Raw genomic sequence first — 26,283 nt, forward strand, 5'->3', positions numbered from 1 at the left:
CCCTGAGGCCTGAATCCCAAACAGCTTTTGCCTGAAAGAGATAATCACTCAATTCTTTGACTGATGATTCAGTCTGTTCATTAATTATTTCACAAACAATGTCAAAATTCTAAACATATATGATCAAGAAGTGTATTCTGAATTTGGCTGAAAGGTCAAATTAAAAAAATACAAAAAACCAAAACTGTGTAATTCCTGTTACTTACCACAGCCTGGCTGGAGCTTTCCTGCAAATCCCACAGCAGGATGTGGTTGTCAGCCAACGAGATGACTCTCTTCCCGTCTCCCGCGGGCTCCCACGCGACACTGAGGAAGGAGGGGGTCAAGCATTACATGATGTGTGAGAGTCCCACCTTGAGGCCAAGAGCTCTTACACATGGCCCTCAGCAAAGCCTCTGCCCGGCCCTTTGTCACCAGCAGTGTTGTCAACAGCTCTGCAATGACATGGTGCAGTACCAGGCTACCACTCTGCTGTGGCCTGAATGTCTGTATCCTTTCCCAAAGTCACCTGGTGTTGGGGGGGTGATCTGGGAAGTGACTAGGGTTCAATGAGGTCAGGAGGGTGGGGCCCCATGATGGGATTAGTGCCCAGTACAGATTGACACCAGAGTTTCCTGAGCTCTGTCTCTCTATATATGTATGTCTCTGTCTCTCCCTGTCTATTTCTCTGTCTCTCTATATATATATCTCTGTCTTTGTTTCTATATCTCTGTCTCTCTCTTGCTGCCATGTGAACACACAGTGGGAAAGCGGCAGTCTGCAAATCAGGAACAGAGCCCTCACCTGCACCATGATCTCAGACCTCCGGCCCCCAGAATTGTGAGAAATCAACATTTCTGTCATGTAAGCCCCCAGCTGTGGTTTTTCGCCATGGCAGCTGGAGCTTAGACACTGCTGACAGGTTCTCCCAGAGCCCGAGGCATGGAGAGCTGACCAATTCTGGCCACAGAGACACAAGGGGGCCTGCTGGGCGCTGGGTCTGAAGAGGCACAGGTGGACAGTGTGATTTTGGAGAGGATGCCCACGTCTTTCGCTGCCACCACCTGGGAGGGCAGAGCTGAGAGCAGTGTGGGGCGGGAGGTGGGGAGGTCACAGCCCTCAAGTACCCACGAGGCCTGAGATGTCAGATAACAGCCTTCTGTTTCAGCCTATGTGAGCCACAGTGTCCTGTTACCTGCAGCCAAAACCTTCTTAACTGATACATATTTGAATAGCAAAAGACAAAAATCATATCATCTCTGTGATAAAACCATGAAGAGATCAAAAATTTTTCAGTTTGATCACAAGCGTGAATTTCTGTCTTCCCTGATGAAATTCTTAAGTGCTTATAAAGAGGAGAATTTCATTTCACGTCCTCCAACACGTGAGTATTGAAGACATCGACAGAGACCCTCACAATTTCCCTTTCACACAGAATACAATGCTGACTGATTGGGCGCCCCTCCCTAATACCATCTTCAAGACTCTCAATGAGCTATTATTACTTTTATCACAACAATAATGTATTTCAAAACTACAGTTTCTTTCTCATTTATAGTTTAAAAACACACACAAAGCTCTCACAGTACATCACTCCTGTATTGAAGAGCTTACTGTATCTTTTCTAATAATAACAAAGAAAAACGCACAATATCTAGTAAACAAGAAACACCATAGCTGGAAGAGACACCAAGAAATCTGGTACTGAAATCTGTGGCTCCTATTTTGTTAAGATAATGGCAATTCTAATTTTGAAGACACATCTTTGCAGCAAGTTGACTGAACTTCTCTTGGTAGCCTGTTTTCATGGGGACACTTATGTAGAGTTCAGACAACTGACAATGAACACCAAGGAAAAATGCACAACAGTGAGAGAGGGAAGAAAAGGGCCACCCACGGCCCTGTCCTGGTAGGTCACCCGCAGCCCTGTCCTGGTAGAAGGTCACCCACAGCCCTGTCCTGGCAGAGGGTCACCCACGGCCCTGTCCTGGTAGACGGTCACCCACGGCCCTGTCCTGGTAGACGGTCACCCACGGCCCTGTCCTGGTAGACGGTCACCCACGGCCCTGTTCTGGTAGAGGGTCACCCACGGCCCTGTCCTGGTGGTAGAGGGTCACCCACGGCCCTGTCCCAGTAGATGGGCAGGTGACAGCTGAGAAGGCCCAGCTTGCACACCTCTTCCCAAGCTCTGCCCAGCAATAAAGACGTCTGACTCGGGAGAAGACAGCCCCACCCCAGGGGAGGGGGCCATCCCACAGCCACAAGGCCACGTGCTCCATAAAAGTCTAAAACGTCAGAGTTTAGCTGGCCTCAGGTACCAGGCCTGAGGAACTGGAATCGTCATAAAAATAGCTTTTTCTTTCATAAAATGAGAATTAAGAATTTCAGCAAAGTAATCCTTGGGCAGTTTAAGTAGGTGTACGTTTTCCACTAGTAACTTAGAACATCTTAAGGCTGACACGCAAGTCAAAACTTCTCCTTGGGAAATGTATATCAAAAAAGGAAAAAGGGAAAATCTTTGAGACCATCTACCTATTACTTCTCTCTTCAAAGACCTGTAAGCAGACTAAGCATCACGATGACTTTAAAAGATGGTTCCAACAGGGCATTACGGTGGCATCACTCCAGCCGTTACCAGTCTGAAGGTCAGGAGCTACCACCATGCGCACATCAGCAGTTCGCTTTTAGTTACAGAGGACGTTTCATCAGAAGTATGCTTTGAAAACACACACACACGCACACACGCACACACACGTGCACGTGCACACACACACACGCACGCACACATGCACACACACCGAGCAACAAAACCTCTCCATGACTTCTGGAGGTACCTGGCAAGAGGGAGAAGGTTCTTAATGTCCCGGCCATAGACCCGCCTAATTTTTGAAAGCACCTGATAATAACAGAAAACTCTAGGTGCTCCTGGAACTAAAATTCTCTGAATAAGACTCAAAATGGACTTGTTGTTTCAACTCCAGGTGATGAGAAATCTTAAGTAAAGATTTGTTGCATTTATTATAAAGTAAAAATTGTAAAGGCTTATAATACACATGAACAAAATTACCAGAGGCAAGCCAGAGCCCTTCCCTTTGAGCAATCACTCCGAGCTATTAATCTGGGCCCCAGCAGACGCGGCCCCATCGGCGCTCGGTCCGGATGTGGAGAAGGACCTCGATGAGATAGAAGTGTCTGGGCACAGCCCTTGTCTGACCCACACCGTCCCAGCCCCGCCGGAAAGCTGAAGTCTTACTGCAGGCCTTCCTTCCAGCGGAACTTCCCGGGAGGACGTGTGGGGAGGACGTGTGGGGAGAAAGGGCGCTGTCTGCCTAGAGAGCCCTGGGTCCCGGGGCTAGGGTTCCAGCAGCACGACGGGCAGCTCCCGGGGCAGGGTGCCAGCACTCTCCTCTCCGTCCGCTGCACCACAGCCCACGAGGGGAGTCCCCTTCCCTTCCTCAACTCACAGACGAGGGGACAGACTTGGGAGGCTGAGTGGCCTGCCCCAAATGCAGTGGCTGTGAAAGGCAGGGCTGAGCCTCCAGCCAAGGGCTGACTCCAGAACCACAGGTCACGACCAGGCCTGAGAGCTCATTGTTTTTAAGCTCCTTAGCTTCAATATCACCATTAGGCAAAGAGACGAAGGAACACTGCCTGACACCTCGAGTTAAAGCAGCTAATCATACTGACTTACTGTGTTCACACACTTGGGAAAAACAAAGCAGATAATCACTGTTTCCTTATGGTGCCTTGGTCCCCGTGACACACGCATCTTTACCAAGACACACTCAAACGCATCTGAGAAGTGGTTCCATGCAGCAACCCCCAAGCGTGTCCACAGGAAGAACCTTCCAGAAAGGTAAAGTGATGACTTGTTAACATATCATAACATAACCAAAGAAACATCTCACTTTTCAGAATTAAGGATTTTGAAAGACTAAACACACTCAGACAAAACATACCCACAACTGAAAACACAGACGGCATCTAAGGTAGATGACCCAGAACAGTGAGGGGCAGCAGGGCAGCTTGGAGTCTGAGGCGAGCCTGCTGGAGTTGGAGCCCCAGCTCTGGGTGCCGTAATCTCTCAGTGCTTTGATTTTCTGATCTGTCCAGTGGGGGTAACAGGAGTGTACAAGTAGTCAACAGTACTGGTTTGTGAAGATCGGGGTGATATTTAGAACAGTGCCTGCACACAGCAGGTGTTGAATAAGTCCTAGATATATATTATCAGATGCAGTTAGAGCTGCGCCTCTTAAATTGAGGACCGCACTGCCCTCCGGGTATTTGGGGGGGGGCACTTTTGGGTTTTCATGATGACTGGGAGGGCCAGGGCTGCTGGATGTCCCCTAATATGCCAACAGCCTTCCACAACAAAGACTGTCCACCCCAAATGTAACAGCTTCCCTTCGAAAAACCATAAAGCTTACTTTGAAATTTGCCTTGAACATTAAAATTATCACCCTTACATGCACCAAAAATAACTCCATGGAGATTTATTTTAAGGGAAAAAAATCCTCGAGCGAGAGTGTTCAGAAACTCCGCTCTTCACCTGCTCTGAAAGGTGCCCAAACTTAATGGTGTTTCACTGTCTGCTCTTCACTCCCAGCAGCTGGGGTCCTGAATCACCAACCCCACTCTCTGCAGCACCCAGGCTTTCCTCTGGTGGTCTTTACCCAAAAGTGAGCCAGGCATCCTGATCCCCCCTCGGGGTCTGAGAACCTTCCAGGGTCTGGAGTTACCGACCCAGGAACCAGTGACTAGGCTCAAGAGCCCAGTGCCCAGGCCCTGCACCAAGGGCTTCTGCTTGGCACTGTGTTAAGGTTAATACACGAAATGGGAAGAAGCCTTCCCCATATTCTCATTCTCTTTGTCTCTCAGCATCTTAGCCCGAACTTTGGCTCCCCTCAGGGACGGCGTAGGTCCCTGCACTGCCGGGCAAGTGTCAGTCCCCCTCCAGCCCCCAGGCAGCTGTGCTCCAGGCACCCGAGCTGCTCCCCACGGAGCCCTGGCTGCAGTGAGGCAGAGACCAGGTAAACCCCAGAGCCGGGACTTGGATCCAAGCTTCAAAATAAGCGGACAAAGGGGAAGGGGGGATGAGTGAGAAAGATGCCCAAGTCTGTTCCAAAGCTCGTCTCACTCGTTCTGAGTCACAGACATGCGCACACACAACACATGCACATACATGCAGGCACAGACACAGACACAGACACACACACACACAAGAGCACTGGGCAAGCTGGAGTTAAGGCCTTTTGGGAACTAATGCAACATCTGCCCCTGAGCTGGGCCATTCATACTCGGCCCCTGTGTCCTGAGGAAGGCAGATCCACACGGAAGAGTCTCCAGGAATTAAGGCGTGCCTCTGAACATCGGCCATTTACTTCTGAGGGGATTTAAGTGGGTAATCTCTGACTCACGTGCAGTTGAAAGGAAAGGGTGCATGTCTGCCTTTTCCCTGCTACAGGTGTTAACCTTGCCGTATTTACTTGGATGACCAGAGATGCCCAAAGTAGAAAAGGAGAGGAAAAAAGAGGTACTTCAGAAAACTTATGAGTTATGTCACTAACAGTTTGTTAACTGCCCTTGAAAAAGACTAGATTAAGCAGAAAGCCACCAACCATCCTGGGATGGTGAGAAAGCCCATGGATTTTCTCTCCTGGGATCCGTCTAAACCAGGTGTGAGGATTCGGGGGGAGCATGGAAGGAGAGGTAAACACACCGTTTCCAGGTATGGGACACGCTCCAGAGTCTCACTGCTGCCGCACCACCAGCTCCCACCACAGAGCCCGGAGAGGTGTTCTAAAAACACGAGAAGGGGCCCAGCACCTGGCATGTCTGGTGGAGGCTCTGATCGGGACGTGCGTCTGCCAACCCAATGTTAGGGGTGAGTTTGGGCAGCTCACTATTAGGAATGCTAAGAAGAAACAGACAAAGCCCCACACGTACACTAAGGGGGAGGTGACTGAAAGATGCATCAAGCATGAGCAGGACTGAGGATCAACCCGTAGAACTAAGTGCACTTTCCAGGCCACCGAGCAGGGTGATGGTGGGTCCCGATCGGTGGACAGTCCCTGACGTGGACAGTCCCGCACGATTACCACCGGCCAGATGCGCCCAGACCCTCGCCTCCCGCCTTGTCAGCCTCACCCTGGCTTCCCAGCTCTTAGTTTCTCTCACCTCATTCCTTTCACATATTTGCCTTTTGTCTATAAGTTCTGCTCCCGTGGAAGCTGCAACAAACCAATTCTGTGTGTTCTCCTCCGGGTGGGATCAACCCAGGACAGTCAACACAGCCACGGGATCGGGATCCCTCCTAAGGAAGAGGGTCCCCAAGGTGCACATAGCACTGTCGCCAAATGAGACGCCATGTATCACATGGGACCTAACTGCTGAGCAAAGCTGCTATTTATTGTCTACCCAGGGCGACACATCCGAAAGTAAGTGTGGTGAGTTTACAGGGGGCAACCCCTACGACCACGAGTGTTTGGAACAGTGTACTCTATATCCCTTCGTAATCACTGAGAGAAAAACACAAGAAATGGGCCATTTCTGCAAATAAACCCAAATTAAAAACAAATCTAAACTTCTCTGAGGCAGTTAACAAGGACCTAATGGCAGGAACAATGGTTCTCATCTGGCAGGTTTCATGCTGATCAAACAAAACACACACTTCTCTTCTTCAGATAAGTGACTCCAAAATGAATGATTCACTCTGGATTTTGGCACCTGGGGTGAGGACACTCAAAGGACACTGAGAAACTCTTAAAACAACCTCAATATAAAATTAATTTTAATTCACGTAACTGACATATCCTACCTATTCCCTGCAGCCTCTTCGGGTGGGAAGTGGGGCCGTCAGGGCAGCATAACTGCCAGGAGGACAGAAACCACCCTGACATGACAGGCAGGAGACGGCTGCACGTGCTGCGGAAACCAAAGAGCCAGCACACGAGGGGCTGGGCCAAGACCGCTAGTTCCCGGGGCATTCTGAAACCCACAGTCACTACTTTACTGAAAAAGGGAAAACCCCAAGGCAGAAGCGAATCTATTAAGTCATTGGTGATTCTATCAGTGGTTACCAGTCAAATTTTGAAAACCCTTTACAAAAAGAATGTAAAACATTATTTCCCCAGTTTATACATCTCTCTCTTAAAATACACAGATGTGGCAATCTGGTTAATTTCTTCCTGCTCAAAAGTCAAAAAAATCACAGCAGAACACAAGATAGCTTTTCATAAATGCTACAAGGATTAAAAAAAAAGGTCACTTTAAGAGTTACACCATTAAGTCAGGAAGCCCGCTGTGACTGAGTCTGTGGATGCAAGGTTTCCTGTGGCCGAGACACACGGATACTTGTAGTGAAAGAATCTTGCTTATGCACTGCCGGGTACCCCTTTCTGACAACACACGACTGTGGAACTTTGGGCACTGGGTGACTTAGTTATCCAAAGTCTGTGTTTCTTCTGACACTGCTCACCTGCACACACACACTTACATCAGCCATGTGCATGGCTCAACAGAAACACGCCCTCCCACTAAGAATCCAGCCATGGACAGTGTGTGGGCAAAAAGACCTGTACTCCTCAGAAGCCTCCCTGGGCGGGACACGTCCGAGGCCCAGAGCCTATCACAACGCAGGGCGGATGCACACAGCTGCACTGGCCCTCCTGGGGCGAGGCTCCTGTCCTGTCCTTCTGCCCCAAAGAGGGCTGAGGGGCAGAGCCAGGGGGCAGTGCAGGGCCCTCAACCCTGGAACGGCTGACTCTCACCAGCCCTGAAGTCCAAGTTCACACAGGCCCACTGCGGCCGCTCACTGCAGACTCCACCCAAGGCAGGGAGAAGAGGGCAAGTGCAGGGCAGGGTGGGCGCCGTGTGGCTTAGCGGCACGTCCAGGAAGCTCAAGCCTTCTGCTCCTGGGTCTCACCAGCAAGTTCAGGGTTGGCTCGGAGCCATGACACATTTTGACGTGAAACACCTCCCGAACCCCAAGCAGCAGCCCTGGCTGTCCCTGCTCTCCCCCTCCTCCCACACCCCGTTTCTCAAACAGCAGAAGAAAAATCGCCTACAGTTTAAAATTCTCCAGGCAGAGTTAGTGGTCCTTCGGGTTTACAGTTTTTAATTATTTAAACCTCAAGTTTAAATAATCACAAACAGAACTTCAAAAAATACATTCTCCTAAACTATCCCACTGGATACAATGGTATATGTCTGCCCAGCATGTTCTGGGAAAGACCCTTTGGGTTCATGAGAGAACCAACTGAAACACACTTTGAACCCTAGTATTTAATGGAAACTTGAACTACGATCTCAGAAAGAATACGAGTTTATCCTGTAATATAAATAATTATGTCTGCTCTGCACCGTACGCTCAGATTTTCGTAGTTTGACTCTTCCTAGATAAGCTGTGTCTGTACAGTGCATTTTACTATTTTTTCCTCATCACCCGCTTCCTAATACTTAGCTTCAATGACCCTCACAAGGCGCCAGGGTGGCTCTGACGACCATCCGCATTTGACAAATGCGACTTTAGCCAAAGTGAAAGAGGAAGACATCTTTATATTGTCCTGTAAAACCACAGACTGTTCTTCTCCTACAACATAAGGGATGCGAGGCCTCATTCCAGGCTTCTCTTAAAGCTAGCGGACCACTTTAGCGGTGAGCCAGTAACCAGGGAAGCAACTTCGGGGCTCCAGTTTAAAAACCTTACACCTAAGTACATCTAGGTTGGACGAAACCAGAAAGCACAAACCTGGACCTTATAAAATCTGATAACTCTTCTGTGATGACACTGTCATAATCACAGAGACCTTTCCACCTTCACTGGCAGCAGAATCATACCGTAGGATCTCTGAAAATGTCAAACATCTTTTTTTATGTATCCTCAGAGACAACTTTGAAAAGATATTAAGGATAACTTTGAATTTACTCTTTGTAACATTCACCCAAGTCAACTTACACTGTTCTATACACTGAAGTGAAAAGAAGAAACACAAAATCAGAGAGGAGGCCAAATCCTTTCTTCTGGCCAAACCACCTCAAGTATTTGGAGACCTGCACAAGTTTCTTTTCTTCTCTTTCCTCTCTAAGCTCAACACCAAAGCTTACAGCCCTTTTTCCTTCTTCTAATAAGAACAGTAACATGCACACCCACTTCCCAGGAATTCCTGACCCTCTCAGCCGGCCTGGCATTCCAGTGTGATATTTACCTCCATCTGCACTGCAGAGGTATCTTCTCCCCAGAAAGCAGAGGTCAGCGGTCACTGTGCAAGTGCCACGGGCATCTGCAAGGATATCAGAGAAAGACCCAGCACGTCCCCCGTAGTGAGGCTAACCCAGCCCGTCACAGCCCCTCCACAATCTGGGGGGGGCAGGGTGTGTGAGCAGGGGCTGCCGCTGACCGCCACTAATTTCGCTTCCATCCCCCAAAGCTGCTGGTTTCCGATTTTAGTGGGTTCTCCCTTAAGGAGACTCTCACCGTCCGTGAAACAACTGCAATCTGTATGACTGCTCCCGACGCACCACTTGGGAAGTGGTGCGTGTTTCCATTATCTTGCCTTTGCTTCCACTCCCCAGCAGGACGCATTAATCCACAGCCAGGGTGCGTACCTCCTCAGCAGCTGGAGCCTCTTCACCGTCAGAAGGAGACGGAGAGCCACAAAATCACCCTGTGGTGGCTCATCAGCCCTCGGGCCGATCTCGACGGTGACACAGCCCCTACCTCATAGGGAGCCAGAGCCAGAGAACCGTCACCTCCTTCCTGCTCTTACCTGCCGCGTCCCCAAACACCTCGCCTTCATCGGGGCTCCAAAAGACGCCAGTGTACACAGGAGACAGGGGTGTAATGCCAGGAGGCCCTAGAGAGTTCGGTGGGTCTGCAGCCCCCCACGTGCCCAGCTCAGTGCCCATGTAGACACCGCACGTGCTGATAAAACGCATCCCCCGTCAGTGTCAGCACTGACCCTGGGAGACCCCTAACGCCAGAGAAGAACGAGCACACAGCACACAAAGGGGGAGCTGTCAGCAGCCCTTCCTCGCCTACCCCCGAAAAGGGAAAGAGCGTCAACTACACGTGTGACACTAGGACGAACTCTCACCTCAGTGTCTTTAACATAACAAGGTAAAATTTTATTAATTTTACTTATCTACATCCCATATCCTTCCAAAAGGATTTAAGGCAGCTAATATACATAACCTGGAGTATGACGGGATGAGATACCCTGAAAGTGGTGAAAAGACCACAGTTCGGTAAAAGCATCCTCATGGCTCAGTCCAAGCCCTGCAGGCAGCCCGCCACCAGCTGCACTGACTTCACCCAGGAGGACCTCACGAGAGTGGCGTGGTCACGGCCGTGTGTCTGTTGAGCAGCAGAGCAGCCAGTGCCCCTCACCTCAGTGTGACAGGCAGAGTGGAAAGAGGGTCATGAGTTATGACTAGATTCAGGGAAAGGCACGCGGCACTGAGCAGGTGTGAAAGAGAGCTCACCGCATCCGGTGAATTTAGAGCTGGTAAGAACATCAGAGACTCCTGAATTCAACCCATTTTACACACGAGGGAATGAGGCCCAAACCGACCTGACTCGCCAAAGGGATGCCGTGAATTAGCTACAGATCTGCAGGCAGAGCCCAGGGCCACGGACGCCAGGCCCACCGTTTCTTCCACAATCACCACGCTGACTGCAGGAGCGAACCAGGAGGGAGAGGAGAAGCATGCCGGAAAAGATGACGACTCTAGTATCGGCAAAATGAGGGGGTCCCCTCGAGAGCAGAATTCGTTTACACTGATCATCCAGAAAGGACCAGCAGGAATATGCATGAACACTCCCCAAACTTATTCTGATGAAGATGTGTCTATACTCCCAGCGCCTGACACCACTTACAAACCACAGAATGACGGCCACAGGCGGTTCCCAATCCGCGTTCCGCAGGTGCGCTCCTGCAGCCAGACCGCCCAGCTGGGAGGCCCAGTCACTCCCGCGAGGAGCAAGGGACCCTGGACGCAATCTCCTCCTCTCTCTGGTCTACAGTTAACTTACCTACAGCGGTCCCCACTTTACAGGGTCACAGGCATGACTCGGCATCGTTTCTGCGGCCCCAATTCACTCCCTTTCGCTCTCAGCACCAGGTGGAGTGCTCCGTGTGCCAGGCACTGTCCTTGGTGCTGATGCAGGCTACAGGACGCAGCCTGCATCCTGACAGGCCCCTGCCGGAGGAAGCTCAGGCAGAGAAAGACGCAGGAGTACGCGCACAGAGGGGAGGGTCAGGAGGTGGTGACTGCTATGACGAGATAAGACTGGGTAAAATGACAGAAAGGCATGAGTGGGGCTGGAGCAGTGATCATTTCGGAGAAAATGGTTAGGAAGGACCTCTCTGAGGAGGGGACACTCAGCCCAGAGGAGCTGAGTGCTACAGGTCACGGGGCAGCCCCTCCGGGTCAAGTCAGGACCTGTGTCCCCACAGGGCGAAACCGGGGAGTCAGGCCTGGAAGGGTCTGGGGGGTACGTTACACCAGCCCCTTCACTGCCTTATTTACAGCCACGCAAAGTACCACATTCCAGAGACCCTGCCATCAGCACAACGAGAAATGTCTCACCTCCTTTTCAGGAATGGAGACCTGATCTACAGAAACAGGTGACTTTCCAGTGACCCTACGGCCACCTCGGGGAAGGTGAGCACAAGAGACCCACCGTGCACTAGCTGACCCTGCTTGCGGCGATGCAGAAGTGGGAGCCGTCTACCCCATGCCCCGCCGCTCCAGAACAGGAGAGGCTGAGGGGCCCTGAGGCCAGGAGCCCCACGCCTCTGCCTGTCAGCGCAGCCACGACTCCAGGGCACTGGGACTGTGTGGCGTTCCTGGACACTCCCTTTTGGCCAGCAGCAGCCGATGGTCAGAGGATCTGGGAGCCCCTCTCCTGGAACTGCTCTCAGCACAAATAACAAGCCAAAAGGAAAGCAAGCAAGTGAACACAGAACACCGACTGCCTCATGTCTGACCACAGCGTCCTTCACCTCCACGGATCCACCAGACTTAAATTTCCAAAACTCATATTCCCTACCTAATATTGAAACTTTGACACCACCGAGGATACTTAAGAGAACGTGCACGACAACCCCACATGCTGAGGAGGATGCCGAGACTGGACCCGCACACACGGCTGGCACGACCCCTCTGGAGCAGAGCGCAGTCATTTCCACCAAACTAAACACTGCGCCGCACGGCTCAGCGGCTGCCCCCAGGTACCTGGCCAGGAGAGTGGAGACCCAGGTGCGCAGGGTACTGTTCAGAGGCTCTCTACACACAACAGCCCGAAGCCGGGGACCCAGATGCTCCACAGGGGAACACTTACACAGACTGTGTCCACCCCACCCGGAGTCCTACTCAGAGTAAGAAGGAAGGAGGGACGATGAGCAAAAGCCGCCATCAGATGCACATGGCGTGACTCCACGTGCAGAATGCTCTCCCGGTGACGGCGCACCGGGTGGCGCGGGCTCGCAGCGGCCAGGGATGAAGGGCAGGGCGTGGGGGGGCGGCGGTGGCCTCAACAAGGCGGCCCGAGCGATCCTGGTTCTGTGCCCCGACCGTGGTGGTGACTACACAGACTGACACGCGTGATGAGATGCAGGGAACTCAGCGCACACACAGGCGGGGGTGCGGAACACATGAACCTGCGTGGGGCTGTGGGCTGCCTCGATGGCAGTGGTGCATGGTCCCTGCTGGGGGAGACAGGTGGGCACGCAGGGTCTCTCTGAGCTGTTGCTACAACCGCACCTGCAGCCACAGGTGAAAAGGTCAAAGACACAGAGCGATGCAATGGATAACAAAAAAGACTTCAAGCACTTTGAACAAGAGCAGCAAATCGGGAGTAACGGCATTCCGAGGAGACTCCGAGGAGGACGGGTCTAAACACCGACACTCATCTCCTAGCATGCTCCCTTCACAGGTGAGAGTGCAGGCGCGCTATATCCACCTCCCAGCGATGCCCGTGGGCGGGCGCGGCCTGCTCCCCCACGACGGCAGCTCTGATGGAGGCTTTGGGCCCAGGTGGGGAGCGGGGAGCGGACGACGGCCCCTCCCTTAGCCCCTCGTTCCCTCATCCCCTCGTCCACAGGGGCAGGTCCCCTCCCGGCGCTCACCCCTCTCTGCACTCGCCAAAGCATGTACACCGCCTGTATATGCCAGCCTCGCCCGAAATGACTGCGGGTCTGCACTGTCTCGCTCACCCATTCCCCAGTGCCAGGGTAGCTCCTGGAACGACACACGTGCATGCACACATGCACACACATATGTGCACACACTCTCGCACTCACACACACACGTGCAAATGTTAGCTGGGGAAGCAGGGCTGCCACCTGAGACGTGGGCTCCGAACAGCTGTGTGGTTTGCAGCGCTGTTCTGCTGCACCCACGGGTAGTTTCTCAGGGGGCAGGACAACCCCTTCTGTGCAGATGGCCGACCTCCTGGGAAAAAGCAACAAGCCCAACCTGGCACCTGCTAACCACCTCCACACACAGACCGACAGACGGAGGCACCCCAGGGCCCTGGCCACGCAGGCCCCCAGCTCTGCTCCCCCCGCCCTCCCCTCCTCCAAACGCAGTTGACCGTGGGGACCAGTATAAGTCCCAGCTCCAAACGTCACCTCCTCAGAGACTCTGTCATCAATCCCTCTAGTAAAAATTAGGGACTCTCTCCTCGGGGGGCCCATGGCACACAGTTCAGAACAACTCCAGCGTGGTCCCCACCTGCCCTGGGTCTCGGTTAGATGTTTACACCACGGCCTCCCTGAGAGATCGTGACTCCTCGAGGCCAGGTCCCCTGACCCATCACCCTGGGTCCCTGGAGCCTGGCAGCGTGTGCAGCAGGTGCTTAATAAATACCTGCTGGATTAAATTTGTTTAATCGGTAGGGGTGACTAAGAAGTGACTACACGGAGGCTCTTTCTCATGTACCTGCACACACACGCACATGCACGCACAAGCACACGCACGCACACGTACGCACACGTGGGAGTGTGACCGTATTAAGCAAAACAATTACTGTTGTAACCGTCAACACCCATAACAAGGGTACGTTCCCACGGTCCCTTCTAGAAAGCACGGCCCCCTGAATTTGCCAAGGCTTCGGCAACTTGACACGTGAGCCATGAGCGTCGTGAGGAGTATCTGTGCGTTACTGCAGGGGGCACAGCAATCCGGCCATCGCAGCATGCGGGCAGCCAGGGCCTGGAAGCCCTGAGGGATGCTGGTGGCGCCCCTCCGTCCTGAGACTGCACAGGACACTTGGGGAAATAAATGCAGGATGAAGCCTCAGAGGGCTGTGGGCACAGCACGACCTGCACACGGGGAGTCCACACTTGGTCCACAGAAGAAGACATCATAAGCATTCAACCCAAGGTAACAAATAAGTTAACTTATGCACAGGATTGTTGAGTGAAGGTGTATCTATGAGGTTAAAAGCAATGCAGCGCTTAAGTGCTGGACGGCACCTGACTGCCATCCTCCCGGCAGGTACCCGGCAAGACTGACTTTAGAAGAAAAGGATCTGGACGCAGCTTTTCTCAGTACGTGTGCAGCAGGGTGTCCATAGATTTCTCTCCTCTGGGAAACAACTGGCACTAAAGAGAGAGCGGAAGCAAGCAATTTATGCAGAGAGGCCTCTGTGGTGGGGGCCTGCCTCCAAGCCTGCCTGGGCACGCAGGGGCGGAACCTACCAGGCAGTGCTGCCGTGGGCCGCGGGGCCCAGGTGACAGAGCAGCTCCAGGGCGTGTGCAGGGCTCGCTGCATCCTCCGGGGACTCGTGGCCGCCGGGCTCCAGCTCCGCTGGCATCCTCCACACCGCGGCGCACGTCACGACTTTGCCATCTGCAGCTGAGGGACAAGGGAGACGTGAGCAGAGCGTGGCCGCCCGCCCTGCGGACGGCGCCCACACACGCAGCCCCGGGCCCGCACCCCTGCCCTCGAAACGCCGACCAGGCGGGCGGCTCCAGACCCTGCTCCCCTGCCCTGTTCCAACACATCAGCCTGCTTTAGAAGAAAATTTAATTTCCTCAAAATCGATTTCCTCCTGTTCTTCCTCAACAGCTCTTCAAAAAAGGGAGTGAAATGAAGGTGGGGCGCAGCTAAAGATATAATCACCACGGGTGCAGCTGGGGTCTAAGAGAGGCATTAAATGGATTTTCCCTGAAAGCTCTGTGAGAGCACCTTGCACAGGGGCTGAGAGCCCTGCACACACTGCATTCACACGTACGTGCTAAATGGTGTCAGTGGTGGCGCAGGCCCCCGTCCACTGAGGGGATGAGTGCGGGCCGGATGCCACAGGCTAAGCCCTGGTGGAGAGCAGTCCGGCGCCCGATGGTGACGCACAGCCACTTTGTGGACAGGGGCACTGAGCACAGACAAGACACGCGGGTCACCTCTTTTCAGGAACCTGTCTGGCTCTAGGTCTCTGCCCTCTAAACAACTTTTCTTTTTTTTAAAAAAAACAATTTTTCAGTAAGACACAAAATAAGACGAAAAGACAAAACAAAAAGAAACATTATGTGGTTAAAAACCAAATCATAAATTCTAAATGTAAACCCTTTCAAAATTTGCTTTCCATTTAGTTCTAAATGGCATATGTGATAAACACCTTCCCCTTTAAAAAATGGTCTTTAATAAATGATAATAAAACAATGAACAGGCTTCAGCATTAAATCGTCAATTGGTAACATGTGAAGAATATGAAAGAATTGTAGAAAAAGAAAGAATACCCCAAGAAATAAGAAAACAAAGGACCTTAGAGTACATTTAAAAACGTCCCACTTCTTATTAGATACATGGTCCTCCAATCTAAACACCAACTAATGAAGCAAGAAATACAGCAGTGAAGACAACGGGCAAAATGCCTGGCTCCCCAGGTACTATTATCATAATACCATTATTACCCATGATCAAATCGTCAGTAGAAGGATCAGGGTTTCAACCAAGGCTTTCTGATCCCAATCTCAGTGCTCAGTCCACATACTTCATTGGGTCTGAGAGAGTATGGAATTGCAGCTTAAAGAAAAATGAATCATGTATATTACATATAAATTTAATGTTAACACATCCACCTTTAACCATGAAGAAGTAGTTCACGACAGCTTCTGCCTACAAGAGAAATTGATTTTTTTGCTGAGATTTTCAGTTCCACAGTCTTGCTGTAGAGCCCATGGGATTGGCAGTGGAACTCCTGAAACAGGAGAACTAACTAAAGAGGGAGTCGGCCACTTTAATAAGCTGCAAAGAATAAGCAAATGCCCGAAACATTCACCCAGCAGAGGCACAGACTATACTAATCTCCCTAAATGACAGAAAAAGAAATTCCTAATCTGAAAAGTGATGGGACTGATAACATGAGAACTGAACTGTGGCTGCAGTGCACAACATGACAGAAGATGACACAGCAAAAATAGCTACTGTGCAGGAAGCAACTAGTGTGCGGGAAACAACTAGTGTGCGGGAAGCAACTAGTGTGCGGGAAGCAGCTAGTGTGCGGGAAACCAGTGTGCAGGAGAAGCAACTAGTGGCGGATTTCCCACTGAACAGCTCCTTCTGAGAATTCTGTGCATGTGTCAGGAAAGTAACTCCTCCTGTAGCTGCCTGCTCACCCAGCAAACATAACTGCCGGGGGGTGAACGGTTAAATACTTTCCTCTTGAGAAGAGGAATGAGACGAGAATGCTTTGTGCTACCACCTGTAGCTAACGTTACACCAGAGGTCCCAACTACTTCGGTATGGCAAGAAAAAAAATAAATATATGAGAACATGAAAAGAATAAAAATACTGGGGCTTCCCTGGTGGCGCAGTGGTTGAGAATCCGCCTGCCAATGCAGGGGACACAGGTTCGAGCCCTGGTCTGGGAAGATCCCACATGCCGCAGAGCAACTGGGCCCGTGAGCCACAATTACTGAGCCTGCGCATCTGGAGCCTGTGCTCCGCCAACAAGAGAGGCCGCGATAGTGAGAGACCCGTGCACCGCGATTAGGAGTGGCCCCGTTTGCCACAACTGGAGAAAGCCCTTGCTCAGAAACGAAGACACAACACAGCCATAAATAAATAAATAAAGCAAACTGTCAACAAGTAAAAATAAATAAATAAACACTATTAAAAAAATAAAGGGCTTCCCTGGTGGCGCTGTGGTTGAGAGTACGCCTGCCGATGCAGGGGACGTGGGTTCGTGCCCCGGTCTGGGAAGATCCCACATGCCGCGGAGCAGCTGGGCCCGTGAGCCATGGCCGCTGGGCCTGCGCGTCCGGAGCCTGTGCTCTGCAATGGGAGAGGCCGCAACAGTGAGAGGCCCGCGTAACGCAAAAAAAAATAAAATAAAATAAAATAAAAATACTGTTACTTGCTAATGATTATATGTATAGAAAACTTAAGAGAATTTACACTTATAGACATTAGAAATAAAACAGGGAATTTAGCAAAATTGCTAGACACAAGGGTGATATATAAAATTCGATTGGTATCTATAGATTAACAACAAAAATTTTAAAGACAAAATTTGAAAAACTATTAACAATAGAATTAAAAAATGAAATACCCAATAATATCTCAAACTAAAGAGGTGCCAAATGAAGACTACTGCTGAGAGAAGGCACAGGCCTCAGTAAACAGAGGGGCATACCATGTTCACGGATGGGACGCTTCACCACTGTACAGAGCCCCTGAACCCCAAAGTTCTACATGGCTTTTTTTTTCCTTTTTTTGGTAGAAATCAACAACCTGATTCTGAAGTCCTAAAACTTACATGGAAACGTGAACCGCCCAGATGGCCAAGACAGTCGCAGAAGAACAAAACTGGATGGTTTACAACCTGGTATTAATTTACTGCTGATACACAGATAGATCAATAGCCCAGAGAAAGAAAAGGGAATCCAGAAAGAGACCTTACACAGATGGTCGCCTGATTTACAACCAAATGCCATTTACTGGAGTGGACAAAGGATGGTCTTTTCAATAAACAATGCTGGATCAATTCTATCAATATATCCACATGAAAAAAACGAGCTGCATTCTACCTCACAACACACCTAAAAACTACCTCCAGACAGACTGAAGTTCAAAATGAGAAAGACAAAATCATACAGATCTTTTCTAGACGATATAGTAGAATATCCTCATAACTCTTCAATAAGCAAAGATTTCTTAATCAGGGCAGAAAAACCACTAATCACAAAGGAAAAGACCGATAACAGACTACTTTATAATTAAGAACTTCTATTCACCAAAAGACATTGGACTTCATCAAAATTAAAAACTGCTGCTCTTGGAAAGACACTGCTTTAAAAATGAAGCAAAACTTGGAGAAAATATTCAGAATACATATGTCTGTATCCAGATAAAGGGCTTGTATCCAGAATATACAAAGAACTCCTACAACTTAATGATAAGACAAATAACCCAGTTTTTAAAAGTGGGCAGAAGATTGAATCAGACATTTCACAAACGAAAACATAAGAACGGTCAACAAGCACCAGAAAAGATGCTCAACATCAACAGCAACTGGAGAATGCAAAACAAAACCAAAATGAGACACACCACACACCTGCCAGAACGGCTGAAATTTAACGCAAAAATGATCGCCACCACCAAGCACTGGCAAAGATGTGGAGCAACCAGATCCCGCAGAGGACTGTTGGAAAGAGCGTAAAATAGTTCAGACACTTTGGCGGTTGGACACCCACATACCAGGTGACCAGCAATTCCACTCAGGAGAGGCTGTCACGATGCGTGGCCTGTTGGTAACGGGCTTTGTGGCCGCTCTCTGATTCCAGCACTTAAACCTGGCCCCAAAGCAACAGTGGCCTGGTGATGGTATGTATGTAACTGCCAGAAGCCAGGGGCCAGCAATTAGCCTAATGACCGACAGGCCAGGTTACCAGCCAAGGAAGGCCAACTGGCCGATAGACAACAGGAGACGGTGCTGCAAGGAGCGAAACAGATGGCCCTCCGACCCAGCCCTGGCTGCCCGCACACGCAAGCAGGAGTCCACGCAACTGTAGAAGGAAACAAGAGTGAGCGAACAGGAGGCTGAGGGGCATAACCCCACTGAAAGTCGTGCTCCTTGACCCAGGCCTGGTCTGAGCCAGTTTCAGACACGGGACCCTCTGTCAGAAATAAGGCCAGATGCCCAGCAGTCAGAACCCCACAGCACCAGGGCAGGTGTGTACTGAGACGATTCCCCAAGTCTTCACCCAGGGACCTCGTGCTGCTTACTTGGTGATCACACGCCGGGCACAGGGCCACACCCTGGCAGTTCAAGGTCCACTGAACCCAAAGCGTCCCATGTCCCCCTGTTAGACTGGGGACATTTGGGGGCCAGGCAATAAATGGACAAAGACAGGTCACAGCAGACCCAATGGGCCTGAAGACCCACCCGGACATATGTCATTTCCATGGGCCTGACATGGCAGTGGGTAGAACACCCACTGCCCTGAGGCCTGTGTGGTCGGGGGGTGGAAGCCTCAGAAAGTGCCCTCCCACCCCATCAAAGGGCGGCAGAGACATGCGCCAACTTTAAGGACCAGGGCGTGGAGCGCCAGGGCCCTGTTTAATCTGCTCTCTGGCCTCTGCAGAAAGCCCGTGGGCCCTGGCGGGCAAGCGCAGACGGCCATCAGCCCAGCGACGGGGGAGCCCTACCTGCTCACAGCTTCCCTCGGCCTCAGGGACAGGACCTGTGGACACTGCCCCCGAACGTTCTCTCCTGCCCCAGAGAACAAAGAGGCCTGGGAAGCGCCTGCGCCTCTGTGAGGAGGAACCTGGGTGTGTTTCGCCAGAGCTGCGCTGGTGCCCTGCTCGCTCCACCCTCTACGCCTGGGAACGCTGGGCCCGCCCAGCCACAAGGGGACGCGGGGTAAGGGCCAGAGGGCTCTCAGCAAGGTTGGGCTGGGATGCACGTTTGCGGGACCTGCTGGTGTGGAAGATGGTGGCAGAAACGGTAGAGCATCGGCTTCACGGAGGGACCCCAGGCTTCCAGCGAGTCACATGCCTTTTGAAAAACTGCTCCGACCGTGTTTCTGGGCCCTGATGGATGGACCGCAGGGCATCAACTGACCGAGCATCACTCCTGCAAGAGCTTAGTCGTACCCACCAGGGCACAGAGCCAGGCAGGTCCAGAGGGCACAGGCCACAGAACACACGTCCCCCACCAGCGCCCGCCTGTGCCGATGGCCAATTGGCTGCAGGGGGAGAAAGAGCCTGAGCGGGTTTACAAAAGGGTGGGCTTGGGCAGGCATAGCCCACTATGGGCAGTGGCTACAAAGCAGCTGCACTCAGGGCGACTGGGAAAACGATGGCGGGGCGGGGGGGCAACACACAGAGCTGCGAGAGCCGCCCTGCCCCTCCTCTCTGTGTGCACCCGAGGCCAGAGGCCAACCGGTCCGAAGCCCAGAAGAGAAGGACTGGAAGACTCGGAGGCACAGAGCCGAGTCCAACACAGACGCCCACAAGGATGCAAAACACGATCAAACGGTTAAGTAATACAAGGTCAAGATCGGCAAGTGCTTTGAGAGATCCAGGTGAGGTGCTAAAGGAAGGAGACGCCTTCCCTGAGCGGGGAGGACCAAAGGAAAGGGTGCTGGGAACAGGAGCTACTTGACCTCAGCCCCAAGGAGGGTTTGGGCACATGGAAATGGACACAGAGGCGTCCTGAAGCAGGATTAAGGGCCCAGGGACCTCGGAGGATGGAGAATGGCCAATGGTTCTACTTAGGATACGGTAAAGGTGAATTAAAGCTGGGAGAAATGAGGTTTGAAGCCCTCTGAGGACCAGACCAGGAAGGGCCTTGAGGACGGATGAGAAGTGTGGAGGATCTGCTCCAGACACCGGGCGGAGGCTGGCGGTTCTGAATCGGGACCCAAGTGCCTGGCAGAAAGTAGGAATTCAATCAGTGCAAGGTACAAGGTGAGTCCGAAGCCCCTCACTGGCAAATGTACACGCTAGAAGTTATCCTGAGGAAGACCAGAAAGTTACCGAGTTCGGTGCCCATGGGAGGTGCCTGCCAACGTCACCCACCCTAGAAATGGGCAAACCTGCAAAACACACTGCACCAGAGTGTGTGCTTTTGGTCTTAGGAATATGGTAGGCATTATTAGAAACTCTCCAAATGCTCAGAGGCAGATGAAATGGAAGGTAAACAGTACTAAATGAGAAACGCTGGAGGTATACCCATCGAGACATGCAAACTGGCTCCGAAACTCTAAGGATTTCCACATCTATATGAATCTCAACAGCATTCAGCACACATCCACCAGCTATCAAAGAAACTAAGGTGGTTTTAAGAAGGAAAACCCTATCTTTAGAAGGAAAATGCTGTAACAGCCACTGAGGCATTCTTCTTTTATCTCTGTTTTCAAAGCTATCCTGAAGTTAGGACCTGCAATGTAACTGCCCGAACTACTGCTCCAGTGCCCAGGAGCCCCCAGAGGGCAGGGCCTGCCGCCAAACGAGCCCAGCCTTCACACAGCAGATTCAGACCACAGGACATCCAAGGGAAGGGAACTCCGCACCATGCCTCTGCGTCCTACAGATGAGGAAACCGAGGCCTCCAGAACCTAACTGCCCTCCCCTGGCTCACACGGTTCATAAGCACCAGAGTCAGAAATAAGATGAAGCCTCCTGTGTCCAGAACAGCCCACCACTCTGAAAGGGAAAATACAAGCCGTGCCCTAAAGGCCAATTTGATGCCAGTCTGTCTTTTACAGGTAACACACGAGCTAAAGGCACTTAGTGAGATAAAAAGATAATCGGGCAAACGAGTGGAAAAGGCATACTTGAGGCTGCAAGTGTGCCCACGCAGTGTGCGGACTGCTGCAGGGATGTCGAGTCCAGGGCTTAGGGGGCTCAGAGGAGATGAGAGTCTCTGTAAGCCTCGGCAACCGCAGCCAGCGGTGCCTGGCTGGGGACACAGTCTGACCCCAGCTGGAGGGGAGGGGCTGCCACAGGTGCTGCAGCTCAGAATCCCAGGCTGTCTTTAGAGACTTCAGCCGGCTCTGGTCTGACACAGGCTGAGCAGGGCGAATGAGGCAGAATCCGCTCCACTAAGCAACAAGCAACCGCCCGACCAGGCATAACTCGGCCTGCCCACCAGTGAGCCCGCCTATAACCACCTCAGCCTTCTCGGTGCTTGAGAAGAGCGTCCTGCGTGAACTACTCCGCCCGGCGCGGGAAGGAGCCTGCAGTGAGGCACAAAGGAGAGAGAGGTGCCTCACCCCAGCACTAGTGCAGGAGCCCCTGTACCGGAGATGCCATCGCAGGGACAGGATGGGGTGGGGGGCTGGCCGTGAGCTCCACAGACGGGGTGGGCCCAGGAAGGAAGCACGCTAGCCTGGGGGCTCTGGCCTCGGAGAAAAGAGAGAGGAGATCTGGGCGGGTCCTCAAGAGCCCCCGACCTGTGTGACCAGCAGACTCGGGTCTGGGTGGAGCCTGCCCTGAGTCCCCACCGTGAAGAGTCACAGCCTCTCACTCGGTTCCTGAGACAGTTCACAGACCAGGGCCCCGCTTTTAGGGAAACCCAGGTCCCCCTGGGGAAAGACCCGATAGCACTGCCACGAGAATACACTGTACGTTTTCCTCAAAGCCTTCCCCCAAAGAAGCCAGGCGCTTTCCAGGACAGCTGGGCCACAAGGAGAGGGCCCCGTGAGAGCTGACGGAGCCCCCGGGCTCAGCACACCCCCCGTCTAGCCGTCAGACCTACGGGGTGGCGGCCAAGGCCCCCCTGCGAAGGGCCAGCGGGGCCAGCGGGCCCAGCTCCTGAAGGTGTACTGGAGAAGGCAGGGGGAAGGACCCCCACACAGCACCCACCCCAGGGGCAGCGGAGCCAGTGGTGAGACGTCCCCACCCATCAAAACAGGAGCCAGAGGCAGCATCGCAAACGGGCGTCGAGAGCCCAGATGGCCCTGATCTTGGGAAAGAGCTGGCACACTGAGCGTGCTCCCGTCCACACCAAACCCACAGGGCACCTGCGAGGAGGCAGCAGATTCCAGGACGGTGGCAGTGGATCGTCACAAAGCTCATCGGGCAGGTGACGCCAACTGCAGCCACGGTTCCGGTGTGCTGCCGTCACGGAGGCAAGACAACGCAGCCTCGGCTTCAGACTCGGGTATCGATGGAGGGTTTCTGCTCACAAGGCAGCTTGGAAGGGCCACCAGCAGCCAGGCCCCATCGCCAGCAGAAACAACGGCTCCCGGCTCCAGCACGGCCGCACCTGCTCTCGGGTCCTGAACCCACCGGAACCTCCTCCGGGGTGTGCACGCCATGCCCGCCAGCCCAGTCGGGCCCGCCACCTGTTTCTGCACGGCCCACAAGCTGAGCATGGGTTTGCATTTTAAAAGGGACAAAAAGGGAGACAGGAAGAGCCTGAGAAAGGGTCCACACGGCCCACGAAGCTGGAAGGGTTACTACCGTGCCCCCATCTCAGCTCCGTAGGCGCCGGTCACAGCCCGCTCTGCGACAAACACACAGCCCCTCGGGCACCCTCCTGTCGGCCTGCCCAGTCGGGGGTCTGGGGGGCACTGCAGGAGGAAGGCTTCTGCAAGGGGTCCCATGAGTGGCACGGTGCCAGGGTGTCCAGAGAGCTCGACCCCGAGTGGGCCAGAACCCTCGTCCCCCTGGGGCCCTGCTGTCTCCGCCTGGCAATGACCTTTCCACAGCCTCCCAGCCCAGAGCCCCGAGCCCAGAGCCCCGGCGGCCCACCCAACTCCGGAAGGCCTCACACCCAGGCCAGCCTTCTGGTTCCTCCCTTAGGCCCCTGTGTGGCCCCTGCACCAGCCAGGACGGAACCACGTGAGCACAAAGGCGCAGGTTCCCACTCACGGCCCTCATCCCAGAGCTCCAGCACAGCCCTGCCCTCCCGGCTCTGCTGGGACCACCCGCCCCATTACTCCTGAGACCGCCAGAGACATTCACAGCCGTGGCCCCAGTGCTGTCCAGACTCCCCCAGTCTCTGTAGCAGGCCCTGCGGGCGGCGCTGGGGCCACCGCCACCAGCCTCCTCCGAGTGACCACAGGAACGCGCCCAGGCCACCTGCCTCTCGCCCTGCAGCCCCTGCCCACAGACCGTGCACCGGTGCCCGGCAGAGAACAGGTCGGCCAGGCCCCCCCTCCCTGACCGCCGACCCTGCCCCCTCTCCCTGACCACTGATCCTGCGGCTCGGCCAGGCTGCTCCCGCAGAGGCCTCTCCCTGCCCACCTCTAAGGGGGCGCCGGCTCTCCCTCCAGCGGGCCAGCTTCAGACCACAGAGTCTGCCCGTCTCGGAAACTCGACTTGTACAGACTCAGCTCCTTCCAGGGACTGCGCGCCCCAAAGCTGTGGCTGTGTGCCTGGGCCAGCGCCCTAAGAACTGCCGGCACAGGGGGTCCTTGGGTTTAACCTTGACCCCCGACTGCAAACGCTCTGCCGTCAGAGCCTACGGAGGGTCGCGGCTGCGGCGCAGGCTCCCGGCAGGGGTGCGCTCTGATAGGCTGAGGACAGGGCCAGCTGGCTGCGTGATGCCGTTGCCCAGGGAACGGCCACTGAAGCGTGTGCCCCTCCACAGGCGCGGGAGCCCAGCTGGTGCCCATTACCGCGCTCGGGGTGGTGGGCCGGAGCCAGCTCCAGAAGCCGGATCCTCCCCACCAACAAGCAGGCTGATCTGGTGGCCTGGCTACTGAGCACAGCAGCCCTCGCCCGCCCAGTAAAGTGCAGAGCAGAGAGAAGGAGCCATCTCGGGGACGCGCTCTTAGGAAACAACCCCTGCCGACTAGCAGTGAGAACGAAGGATAATCCTTTTTCCTTTTTCTTATTGTAAATGTTCCTCTTTCCTCTCTTTATTCTACTTAAAATGGCTCAAAATGCAGGAAGTGAAGCGGGGGATTCTGAAACACAAAAGTAAAAGACTCAATTTAAAACACGTCTGCCTGATCATCAATCTTTTTTAAATGAACTGGCCACTATTTGGAAATTCTGGATCTTTCCACGAAACACACACACACACAAAAGCTGCTTGGGAGGCTTGACAACACCTTACACATTTACAGCACTTTCCACGGGACAATCTCCAAGCGCTCGCATCTTTACAAATCCCGCAGGCGGCTGAAGTTGGTCTAACGGTGCCATTTTCATTTGCTGGAAAGCTCCTGAAAGGGAGGGCTGGGAAGCGGGCGGGTGGCGGGTGTGTATGCGGTGGACCCCCGATAACGTTCCCTCCTGGCACCCGACCGGCACCCCACAGCCCAGCGGCTGGACGAGGGGTAACGCGACAGGGAAACAAACGGCTGGAGCTGACAGACCCCAGTCCGCCAACACGGTCCCGGGCAACGGGTCTGCACGCCCCCACATCAGCCCTCGCTCTCCCGCCACCTCGCCGCCCCGTGCCCGAGGGTGGGTCATCCGCCACAGCTCCTTCCTGCCCGGCCTGCCCTCCGTCCTCCACCGCATCCTCCACCCCGTCCCCCTCCCCCTCCCCTCCTCCCCCTCCCCCTCTCCCTCCTCCTCCTGGGTTTCCCAGCTTCCCCTTCCCCTGCTCCTCCACGTGTGGCATCTTCAGTCAGTGCTGCACGTGGGAACCTGGTTCCTTCCCTGCAGCATCCTTCATGGCTGGGGGGGCCACCACGAGTGGTGAGTAAAAGCGATGCCTGTCACCTCTGGGCGGGAGCTCTGTCCCCTGTACTGCAGGTGACACTCAGGTGGTGGCTTCCCTCGGCCTCGGCAGCAGGATGAGACAGGAGCAGGGCCCAGCCAACCTGCAGGGACATTCAGCGGAGCACAGGCGGCAGGAGAGAGAGAGAGGCAGCAAAGGGGGCGGGGGGTGCAGCGGGGCTGGAGGGCAGGAGCCCCTGCAATTCGGCCATGGAGGGACCAAGGAGCTATGAAGGCCGTGGAAAAATACCAGCAACCCAGCACTGCTTCCAGAAGGAAAGTTCAAACAAGAACAAAAGAGTATGTACAGATTTTCAATACAGCTTTGTTTATAAGAGAAAAACATTGAAAATATAACCAAAACAAGAGACACTTCATACCACCACTGAAAATGACCGAGAGGTGCACCCGCTCTCAGCTCTCTCGCCCTTGGACCCAGAGCCCTGGCGCCAGAAAGCCAAGCAGCCACGTCGAGAGGCCACACAGACGTTGCAGCCACTGCTCAGTGTTCCCGGCCAAGGGCCAGTGTCAGCCGCTGCACGTGGGAGCAGATGGGCCTCGCGAGGACCCCGGCTGCATCCCTCCAGAAGCTCCGGGCGAACCTCGAGGGCACGTCATGACTGCTGTCACCAGGCACACCTGCGTGTGACCCTGAAAACGCCTCACCTGACA

The 26,283-nt window shown here is 53.5% G+C and overlaps 1 protein-coding gene across 3 annotated transcripts in view; it reads right to left on the reverse strand.

Moving 5' to 3' along the window:
* EIPR1 (EARP complex and GARP complex interacting protein 1) overlaps positions 1-26,283 on the reverse strand; it is an 88,057-nt gene that overhangs the window by 20,730 nt on the left and 41,044 nt on the right. For all 3 annotated transcript variants that reach the window (XM_082851467.1, XM_082851469.1, XM_082851468.1), the window contains 2 exons: positions 14,685-14,841; positions 207-306 (listed from right to left, as the gene is read on the reverse strand). In XM_082851467.1, the coding sequence (XP_082707593.1) occupies positions 207-306; positions 14,685-14,841 (257 nt within the window). The remainder of the gene's footprint in view (positions 1-206; positions 307-14,684; positions 14,842-26,283) is intronic.

This window comes from Leucopleurus acutus (genome assembly GCF_964270905.1).
Source record: "Leucopleurus acutus genome assembly, chromosome: 12".
Lineage (NCBI taxonomy): Eukaryota > Metazoa > Chordata > Mammalia > Artiodactyla > Delphinidae > Leucopleurus > Leucopleurus acutus.